The 8,179-nt window shown below is 44.0% G+C and overlaps 1 protein-coding gene across 1 annotated transcript; it reads left to right on the top strand.

Moving 5' to 3' along the window:
* Positions 1-582: 582 nt before the first annotated feature.
* Positions 583-7,846, top strand: CCNG2 (cyclin G2). The gene is made up of 8 exons (XM_065686658.1): positions 583-1,022; positions 1,194-1,331; positions 2,291-2,428; positions 3,403-3,653; positions 3,822-3,900; positions 3,989-4,087; positions 5,011-5,216; positions 5,703-7,846. Exons 2-8 carry the CDS (start codon positions 1,221-1,223, stop codon positions 5,833-5,835), a joined length of 1,017 nt encoding a protein of 338 aa, XP_065542730.1. The 5' UTR covers positions 583-1,022; positions 1,194-1,220; the 3' UTR covers positions 5,836-7,846.
* The last annotated feature ends 333 nt before the right edge of the window (positions 7,847-8,179 follow it).

Below are 8,179 nucleotides of genomic sequence, written 5' to 3'. Positions count from 1 at the left end.
TCCAGACAGGTATTTGAACCTTATAGAAACAGAATGAGAAGTGTCCCTTAGAGACACACCCTGGAGCAGAGCTACCTCAGGTCAACTCCCCCAACCCCCGGGGCAGCAGCTCAGCATTTGCCGTTATCCTTTATTACAGCGCAGGGGAGCCGTGGGGACGGGAGGTGTTTGACGGCGGCTGCTCTGGCAGAGGACGCACCGGCGGCCATCGCTGAGGCGCCAGGCTGCACTCGAGCCCCGGCCATTACACAAACCCCCGCACACCGCCTCCCAAGCCCCAACCCCATTCTGTCAGGGTCGCTAAGGCCCGGAGCTGCAGGCGGGGCAGAGCCGACCAATCCGAAGAGACTCAACCTCAGTCGGCGGCCAATCGCGGCCGGTAAACAACTCACCCCGGGCGGGTGGGGAAGGGGAGGGGCGAAGCCTCGCTGCTAGCCAATCAGCGGCGGGGCAGCCCGCACACCAATCAGGACGGGGAAGGGTTTGGGCGGACTTTTTAAAAGGGGTGCCGCGCTCGGTCCCTTTAAAGGAGTGATGTGTTTATCTCTTTCTCCCTCCGCCGCGATTTAACACTCCCTCCGGAGGAGCGCGGTCTCTCCCCGCTCCTCATGGAGACGGAGGGATGATGGATATTTTCTATGTTCTCTGGTTCTCTGGGTCCTGCCTGGGCAAGCCTAGGGGGAGCAGCTGCGAGAGGGACTATTTTACTTCCTGGCGGCGGCTCGCTGGCCGGGCCTCTCAGGGAGCGCTCCGCGCGGGGCCATCTGCGGGCCGCCAGGACAAAAACAAGGGGGCGGGGTCGTGCCGCCTCCATTTTGATGCGGGGCTGGGGCAGTGGTTGTGGATGGTGTTGTTCCCTTGGGCAGCGTCGTGACCCTGCTTGGATGCGGGGCCAGCGGCGGGGACGACCCGCGTCGGTGCGGTGACGGGAGCCGGGCTCGCCTCCCCCTCCCGGCAGCGGAGGAAGCGAGCCGTGAGGGCCGCGGGGGGGGGGGCCCGGTGCCCCCTTAATACTGCCCCGGGTGAGTGTGGCGGTAGGCCCGGGTTGCACCTTCTGTGGGGCGGCAGGTCGGGTCCTTTTTGTTCGTCTCCCCGCTGCTGTGGGGTTCCCAGGTGGGGAGGTTCCCTTTGTCTGGGAGGGAGGGTGGGGAGGTGGGCTACTAGCTGCTGACGACATGTTGTCTGCCGTGAAGGTAAAGGAACCGGAGGTAGGGGAGAAGATGAGCAGCGAGGCGCTGTGGCTTTTCAAGCAGCTGAATCTCCACCTGGAGCAGGAGGGGCGGTTTCAGCCCCGAGAGAAGGGACTCAGTCTCATCGAGTGCGCTGCCGAGGTGAGAGGGGGCGAGGAGCTGGGCAGAGTGGGTGGAGGCAGCCTCCTCAGGGCAGGAAATATGTGTGTTTTAAATAAATAAACTCTGAGCTACAAGGGAGGCATGCGTTAATTTGGAGAAGTTAATTCTCTCTATAAATGCCACTTCGCCTTTTAATTGTCTTAATCTGGGGTTATTAACATAGACTACATCATCAGAGAACTCTGACTTGAAAGGCAAGCAAGATACTTAGATATTTAACATTTATTGATAAGCTTTCAAGTGGAAGCCACAGAAATGCGTTATTTTCATTTCGGGAGCTTTTCATACCACTGTGTTGTACCACTGCAGGAAAGGTGAGATGTCAAATAGGGAATTTGGAAATGGTGAAGTGACTGGCTTTTCATTAGCAGGGTCTGGGGAGATGAACCTAGAAAAGCTCGGGTGCTGAGAAGCAGAAAATAAAAGAAGTAGAGATACTTCCAGGTTAATGACCAGAGTTCCTTACAGAGTTTAGGGCAGGCTCACGTTCTTGCAGATACTTGAGTATTTTTTGCAAATGTTTCACAAACTAAGTCTCTGAAATCAGTCTTGGTGTTTGTTTTGAAAGCAGATCTTTTGTTGCTTAAATATTGGCATGCAAGCAGAGAGGAGAATAAGCTGAGTTTTGTCATCTGTTTCCATAAGGTCAGGAGTCACTGTGTATTCATGCACTTGGTAACTATTGTCTTAAAATAACAAATGCATACTTGGAAATGTGATTGTGCTGGGTTTTGCACCACTGAGACTTAAGACCTGACTGAAATCCTTATAACTGGACGTGTTTTGAGTCTCAAGTATCTAAATTTAAGAGAAATCAAGTATTTAAGGATAAAAGAATTGCTTCTATTTGATCTAAGTAAGAGATGGCTTAGGGATTGAGTGGTCACAGTCATTACTGCTGCAACTGAGTAATTTTGACTTGGCTTTTCTTGTGACAGAATGAAAATACTCTGTGTCCGAGACAAAGGAATGCCAAGGTGGAAGATCTTTGGAGTTTGACCAACTTCTTTGGTTTTGCAACTGAAACATTTGTTTTGGCTGTGAATATTCTGGACAGATTCTTGGCTCTTATGAAGGTATTGTCGGGGAGAGGACCTGATACAGTGTCAGCTGGGAAGGGAGTATGTGAGCTTCCTGTGAACTTCCTGGTTTGACAAAAAGGGCAAGGTTGTGATCTAGGATGTAACTGTGGCTGTTTGCACATTCTGTGCTAGCAACATTACCGAAGTTCTCCTTCGGAAAACCTGATGTTGAGTACAGCTCTTACCAATAGAGGCAAATAATAGCATTGTTTATTTTCTCTGTAGCTTTCACCATGTAAAAGTAGAAGTCTAAGCAAGGAGGAACTAAGAAGGAGCAAAACCATTTGTGTTACAGACTGTTTCTAGGTACTGTGTTGAAGCTTAGATTAGGACTGGAAATAATGCCAAATGATTATTTCATGGATGTTTTTGTGCTGTTCTGTGGCAGATAGTTTGAACCTAAACTGGTTCCCCATTATGAAATTGGCAGAAAAACCAAAGTTGAATCAGTAATCTGGTCTGACCGAGGTTGCACAAAACGGTATGCTGGTATATGGGGGAGGATAGCAGAGGTAGGAACGAATCCTTGGAGATGGGACTGCCTGGAGCAGGCTCAGGCTGGATTTGTATTGGCTTTAAGTGAGGGTGAGTGAGCACTGCCACTTGGAGAAGCCAGGTATTACAGTTTTCACTGCAGCCTATTCAATGTATAGTGCTGTGGAACAATTTCAGTTGAGGGTTCTCTGCTCTCAAACTCATTTCCTCTGACATAGCTATGTCAGATTGATACTGCTTTAATTGGTCTGCCAGCTGTGTTTGGCTGAAACTGAAGTGATGAAACTAGTTATGAGTAGGCAAGGTCTGTAAGTTGGCTGACGTCAGGTCTGGCTGAGATAAGCACAGCTTTCTATTGAACTTTGAATATACAAAACAGCTTACCTATGCTGGGTGATCTGTTGGTATTGCTGTTAGGTAAGCGTGGTGTTTAAGGTGGGGGAGGTATTCATAGTGCTTCCTGTTATTTTTAGGTGAAACCAAAGCATTTATCTTGCATTGGAGTTTGTTGTTTCCAACTGGCTGCCCGAGTAGTCGAAGAGGAATGCAATATTCCATCTGCTCACGAGATCATCCGGATCAGCCAATGTAAATGCACTGTGTCTGACCTGAAACGGATGGAAAAGATAATTTCAGAAAAGTTGCACTTTGAATTTAAAGCTACTACTGCCTTAACCTTCTTGCACTTGTACCATACTATTGTACTCTGTCATACCTCAGAAAGGTGAGTTGAGTTGCATACTGGTGGTGGTCTGTAAGTTTACTAAGCCCTTTTTTGCTGCCTCTTAAATGCTTATGGCCTTGGCTGTAGAGGAGGCAGCTCCTTAGTTTTTGCTTCCTGACAAGTAAATGCTTGTTGACGTGCATGCTGCTTCTCTTGGGTGTTTTACAGGAAAGAAGTATTGAATCTTGACAAATTGGAAGCACAGCTAAAAGCTTGCAACTGTCGTCTAGTCTTTTCTAAAGCAAAAGTAAGTGGAAGTAGCTTTCTTTGACTCCTGAGTAGGTTTTGTTTCATGTTAGGTTGAATGTTGTTTTGGGTTTTTTTTGTCCTTCTAGCCATCTGTCTTGGCCTTGTGCCTTCTCACTCTAGAAGTTCAGACTCTGGAATCTGTTGAGCTATTCGAGATCCTTCTGCGTGTTCAGAAGCATTCTAAGGTAAATATTTTCCATGGATTGTTTTTGCAGTTTTTGGGACTGGTGTGATTAATGATGTGTGACCTTACATTAAAGGGACCCCTACTGTCAATGTGCAATCTTTACAGGTACTGTTTGGCACCAGCTGAAATAAGCAATGAAATGGGTCTTTAAGCATCTGCCTGCAATTCTTGTAACTTAACATGTTTTTGTTGGTAGAATGCCAAATGCACCTTCCCCCCCACCCCTGCTTAGAGAATGAAGTCAGGTAGTCATTTTGTACTGGAACATCTTGTCAGCTGCCTGGCAAGCAGAAAGATTATGGTTTAAAAAAATAGCTTAAGTATATAAACTCAGAAGAAATGCTGACTTAATACCTGCACAGGCTTTAACAAGAAGCTGATTAACTTGTACAGTGCTAGCTGTTCATTGTAGAGAAACTTCAAATAGTTTTGTAGGACTACAGTGACTGCTCGGCTTAATAACTAATCTTTTTGCATCTTTTGCATTCAGGCATCTTTTTGCCTGAATAACTAACATAGGATTTATAGCTTCTAGCTGGATGCTGGATTAGTTTGTGATCTAGAACATGCTTTTCACTCTTGCAGTCGAATTGAAACCCAGTTTCTTGAGAGGTGGAAGTTGTTCCTTAAAGCATGAGATTATTCCATTTTTAAAGGGCATGATGTCTGTTTCATTGTTTCTTTGGAAGTGATAATGAAAATGTTAACAGCAACTGGCAGCCAAACTGTCAGTTTAAATGTCAGTGTGAACATTTCTAGGCAGTGTAGAGGAGTTCACTTTAAAAACAGCACAACTTTGACTTGCCACTCTTGATCTTGACTGATACTTTCAAGTACTTTCCAAGAAGGCAAAATGGAGGAAGGGGTTAACTTTAGAGCTTGTGTGTAACAGACTAAATAGGTTCTCTTTCTGCTTTTCAGATAAGTGACAGTGACCTACTTTATTGGAGGGAGCTGGTCTCAAAATGCCTAGCAGATTATTCCTCTCCTGAATGTTGCAAGCCTGATCATAAGAAGCTAGTTTGGATTGTTTCTAGACGTACAGCCCAGAATCTACAAAACAGTTACTACAGTGTTCCCGAGTTGCCAACAATACCAGAGGGTGGATGTTTCAATGAAAGTGAGAGGTTGGTAAAACTTACACCAGGGTTATTTGTTGGGAATTCTCCTTTTCTGGAAATGTTAATGGCAACTCTGTATAACAAAGCTCATTTACTACTATTTGGGTGAAAAAAGGCCAGTTTTGAAAATACTGATGGACTGAAAATACACCTTAAGGGGGGGGCGGGGGAAGAGAAGGGATGGGGGGACTATAAGCGCTTTGCAGGGTGGGGAGAAGCAGCATTCTTAAGGCAGGGATGATTACAAAGAATACATGCCTTCTAAAATAATTTGTTATATATCTTGACTGCTTGCTGCTTGGTTGGTAGAATATTTTTGGCATTAGAAGAATTACCTTCTTATGATTTAAACTTTAGCGCTGAGAAACGTGTAGATCTGGGCTGTTAAACTAGGAACAGAAAAGCATGCAAAAACACACAGGATTGAAGAGTACTGTGCCATTTTGAAAGGGTTGTGCTTTGTTTGAATTACTTTTTCTGCTGTTCTGGTAGTGAAGACTCCTCTGAAGATATGAGCAGTGGAGAAGAAATTCTTAGCAGTTCTCCTCCGAGTGATCTGGAAGGCACCTTCTTCTTCGAACTTGAACCGAAAACAAAGTGGCAAGCTCTTAGCTGTCATTCTTAGCATAAAGTCTTGATTGTATTAGGTTGAAATTTTAAATGCACCATTGAGTGTTTTGGCAATAATAAGTGAGGTGGTAATGTGTGAACTGTATTAAGGCAAGAATTGCTGTGGTATATAAATGCCTTGGTTTTTTGTTGCTGTAATTTTAAGGAAGGCAAAAAAATCCCATTCAGGTTCCCAGTTCAGCAAAAAAGTTCATGTATAGTTCTGTTGTCAATAAGCATAAATGTAGTTCTGTATCTGTTGGTCCAAAATGCTTAGCAGCTACACACACAAACAGTAATGGAGGCTGACAGCGTACTGGGCTATGTTAACAGGAGTGTAGCTAGTAGATTGAGGGAAGTAGGGTTTTTTCCTCTCTTTACATGGCATCCTCATTAGGAACAGTGTCCAGTTTGGGGTTCAAGATGTTGATCAACTTGCACAAGTTCAATGGGGAGCTGCCAAGATGGGTAAGTGATGTGGGGCACAGGACCTGTGAAGAGAGGCTAAGCAAAATGAGCTTATTCAGCCTGGCAAAAGGGAGTTTGGGGATGGAAATGGGACTGAACAGCAGGCTTTTGGTATCAAAGAGGAGTTTGTGGAGGAGAAGATTATTTCAGGGTCTTGGCTGAGAAGCGTGGAGCATTAAATTGAAATATGCAGTTCTCTCCTCATGGAAGAATTTTTCTCCATGGGGTCAGTTAAACATGTAAATGGTTGAAGAGAGGCTGTGCAGTCTGTCCTGGGGAGTGCGCAGGATTCAGCACTGATGCAGTCCCAAGCTTGCTTTGAATTCAGTGTTGACCCTTCTTTGAGCCAGGAGGTTGGGTGAGAGTCCTCTTGAGGGCATCTCCACTCTTAGCAAGCTTGATTTAATCCAAAATACTGAGTAGGTTATGTGGAATGAGATGTATCTGTAATACCAGCCTGAAATGATTTACTGTCAAATGCTGAAAGTGCTTTAACACTTGACATGCTGTGCACCTTTTCAGCAGGATCTTGAGTTTTGTACTCTAAGCAGGTTTTTTTTTTTTGGTTTTTTTTTTAAAGCTTGTTTTTTGTAAACTTGAGAAATTCCTGTTTCCCAACAGGAGTATGCGTGGCAAGAAGGACGTTTCCAGTTAATGCTAGCTTTCACTGAAGGACAGTGTCCAAGTGTGTGGCTGGGAGTAGTTTCATATTTTCTTTAATACAGATAGGTTTTACACTGAAATTAACTTTGTCAATTTCAGTGTGTTTAAAGTGCTAACTGTTAACATATCAATCCATACTACTAGCTTAGACTTACTAACATGGTAAATCTTGGTAAGTCTACATTCCTTTAAATATTTAACCCTTGTAGTTGTTTTTCAGTATATTCATGTTATTGAGTCATCATCAGACTTGTTTGCATGCTTATATAAGACAGTGCAGGAAAAGTTGATATTATGCAGTAATATCAGGTAAATGTGATGTTGATGAAGTAGTTAATGTAATGGGTTGTTTTCAGACCTTGCTTTATTAAAGCACAAATTGAAGTATGATTGGTTTCTTCATACTGAGGACACAGCTAGGTAGCAAGCAGACTAAGTAGCTCAGAACAATGGTGTGAAGTGTGTTGGTGCCAAAGTAGAAATGAAGGAGCAAACAAGCTAAAAGCTGTTTGGTAGGTGCAAGCCTTCTTGTAGAAAGGTAAGATCAGTGCTGTGAGTTCATAACTGTTATGTGATTTCAGTTTCATAAAAATATGAAAAAGTTTACAAAAATGTATATGAAAATGTAAATTACAAAATGTACAGAAAAAATTTAAAACAAATGAGCAGAAAATACTGTATTTTTTTACACTGTGTGTAACTTTTTGTAGGTATGTTGCATGTACATAGTAATTTATTGTGTACTCTGTATGTTACTGTACATCTGCAGACTTGTTACCGCAAGTCCTACACCTGGAAGCTTACTTCTCAAATGGAGTAATTTGGTTGCAGGTAACAAACCTCCTGAGTCTTGTTTCAGTTGAGAACAAAAATAAACCAAGTGCTGTATTTGTTAATTAGCCTGAGTTATGGTTGGTTACTAAAAGCTCTTGTTTTGCTTTTTCTTTTGTCTAGCTTGTATGGTATTGCAGCTGTGTGACAGGCTCCACAGAAGTCCTCATAAGCAGTTTACAAAGGGGAGATTTCTGCATGGCTTGCTACTGGATGACTAGCAAGCAACACTAGTTGGTGGTGCTCTTGTCAGGTTTAAGAAGCTTGTGTGTGAGCTTATCACTCAGCTGCTGTTGGGCTGATTGCACATCCAGCAAGTGGGAGCTCCCACTAGTGGTCGAGAGTAGGGTCACTGCAGGCGAAACAAGTCTAGGGTTTATCACAGGCTGGTTTGGGTT

The sequence above is a fragment of the Lathamus discolor genome, chromosome 1 (genome assembly GCF_037157495.1).
Source record: "Lathamus discolor isolate bLatDis1 chromosome 1, bLatDis1.hap1, whole genome shotgun sequence".
Lineage (NCBI taxonomy): Eukaryota > Metazoa > Chordata > Aves > Psittaciformes > Psittacidae > Lathamus > Lathamus discolor.
Note: the sequence above shows the minus strand (reverse complement) of the source record. Positions and strands in the feature narration are given on the sequence as shown.

Excerpts from the sequence above, each read along its gene's own strand:
- CCNG2 (XM_065686658.1), top strand. The coding sequence starts at position 1,221 with ATGAGCAGCGAGGCGCTGTGGCTTTTCAAGCAGCTGAATCTCCACCTG. Across the intron at positions 2,429-3,402 it reads GATTCTTGGCTCTTATGAAG|GTGAAACCAAAGCATTTATC; the intron begins GTATTGTCGGGG and ends TGTTATTTTTAG. Across the intron at positions 4,088-5,010 it reads GTGTTCAGAAGCATTCTAAG|ATAAGTGACAGTGACCTACT; the intron begins GTAAATATTTTC and ends TCTGCTTTTCAG.